Genomic DNA, 2,170 nt, shown 5'->3' with positions numbered 1-2,170 from the left:
ATATATATATATTTCACGTCCACAGAATGAGCAGCGTGTTATGATCGTTGGTTTTCTCTCCAACACTCACCAGTAAATTATTTACCATGTAGAAATATCACTTCTACCAAAAAAGGTGATTTATGGTGTTGGTGATGTCGGACTGCTATCATTTGGTACATGTAGTTTTGTTGGTTGGACGATCACTTTGTTATTGTGACTACATTTCTCGCTATTTTTAGACGTGTTATTAATTAATTAAATAATGTAGAACATAATCAGCAGATGAATCCATAATGAAAATGATCGTCAGCGGTTCAACAGGAGCTCCACGTCAGCGCACTCAGTGCAACCTGCACAATCCGTTTATTTACCTTTCAGCATATTATTTATTATTATTATTTTAATTTATATTATAAAAATAAAAATATTTATAATTATTTATTTAACAGTTGCACTTTTTTTTTCCCATCCTGTACATATTCAAATATTTGTTCTTTTATTGTATTCATATCATTATTTATTGTATATTGTATGTATGTATGTATGTATAATTTCCCTAGTATTTCATTTATATTTATATTCTGTGCTTTGTGACTGATTTTGCTGCTGGAACACTGGAATTTCCCATTTTTCTTGGGACCAATAAACATCTATCTATCTATCTATCTATCTATTTATCTATCTATCTATCTAAGTGGTATGCTAATGAGTTAGTAAACCAGACAACGGGAAGAAAAAGAAGTGTCTCACCCCTTCGTCCATTTGTCTCGCGGGTCAATGTGGACTTCTCCCGGTCCTACAAGTCCTGCTGAGTTTCCAGTGTACGAGTCAAATCCTGTCCGGGGTCCAGGAGTCACCCGGCCGACAGACAGGGCAGGAAGAGAAGAGTCAGCATCGTTCATATTACAGCTTCTTATGTGAAAACGTGATGGCGAAGCTGCTGGCTGTCAGGTCTCTGGTACCCCCCCCCCCCCCCCCCCCCCCCCCCCCCCCCCTACTCCCATCAGTTATAATGAATTAGACATGTTTGTATTTTATATTACAACAAAAAGTGGAAAACTCATGTTAGATTCCCATAACGGTTCAGATAACGGAGCAGAAACCAGGGTCCCCTCAACCAGCAGCTTCTCCAGTCCACATCGCTTCGTTTCCCACAGACCAGCAGGAGGACAGGGAGAGAGGGAGAGAGGAAGAGAGGGAGAGAGGGAGAGAGGGAGTGGGTTCTGGAGGAACAACCACGTCTCGTTAAAGAAGAGCAGCGAGACAGAGCGTCACAGAGCTATTAAAGGGCCATTCCAAAGCAGGGACCGTGGTCTGTGGAAGGGTCCGAGATCACAGGCCCGGGTCACCGTCCAACATGTCTGACTGCTGAAAACCTGGACACCCGTCTGTCCTGAGACATCTACATCTGAGACATCAGATTGCCTTTTTCCTCATTTAGATCCAATATTGAACTCATAGAAACAGTGAATTAAATCACAGTTATGGTAGGATTTGTGTAATATTTGGACTCCAGATATTTAATATCCGAGCCAAGTTGTGAAGAAAAGAGGGTCCGTTACTACCCTGGGCTGTGTTAAGGCCCGGAGGGTCTTCCATGAGGAGGGTGCCTGCGACCTGTGACCCCCAAAGGAGACATTAATCAGTTGGCTCATGTGTCCCTGTGTCTTTCCTACACCCCCAGTTCCGTCCGTCCTAAAGCGAGACGCAGCCGGAGCCAGATCTGCCTGGGAGTCCTGCGTAGGCTTTTTTACAAATCAACACTACAGCAGGAAAGAAACACGATAAGTTCCATTTTATAATCGTTGAAGTATAAGTTATCCAATATATTCTGTATTTTCCTCAGTGTCAATAAATCTAAAGACTAAAACCTAATAAATAAAAATGATGCCAGTTATGTGTTTAAATTGAGAGCTGAAACCCTGCAGTCTGTTTAAGGCCAAATACTTTACAGCAGGATACCATCCACCCCTAGGAGGAAGTGCTGGATCCAAACAGAGAAGAAGAGTTCTTCTCTAGTGTTGTGTTAATGATTGAAAAGAGCGCCTGAACCCTTCCAGATGACTGCAGGTATCAACCCGGGACTTTAAATATCAAACATCTCGACTCCACTTGGTTGCGGTTCAAAAAACACAACTTGGGAGTCTAAATGCATGTTGTGTTTCAGATGAAATGGAAAGGAGGGGGG

General features: G+C 42.1%; 1 protein-coding gene across 1 annotated transcript in view; it reads right to left on the bottom strand.

The window, feature by feature from the left end:
* Positions 1-2,170, bottom strand: part of afdna (afadin, adherens junction formation factor a) — a 95,983-nt gene that overhangs the window by 11,661 nt on the left and 82,152 nt on the right. Inside the window, exon 38 of the mRNA XM_034900758.1 lies at positions 733-817. Within this exon, the coding sequence (XP_034756649.1) occupies positions 733-817 (85 nt within the window). The remainder of the gene's footprint in view (positions 1-732; positions 818-2,170) is intronic.

Source organism: Etheostoma cragini, chromosome 18 (assembly GCF_013103735.1).
Source record: "Etheostoma cragini isolate CJK2018 chromosome 18, CSU_Ecrag_1.0, whole genome shotgun sequence".
Classification (NCBI taxonomy): Eukaryota; Metazoa; Chordata; class Actinopteri; order Perciformes; family Percidae; genus Etheostoma; species Etheostoma cragini.
Note: the sequence above shows the minus strand (reverse complement) of the source record. Positions and strands in the feature narration are given on the sequence as shown.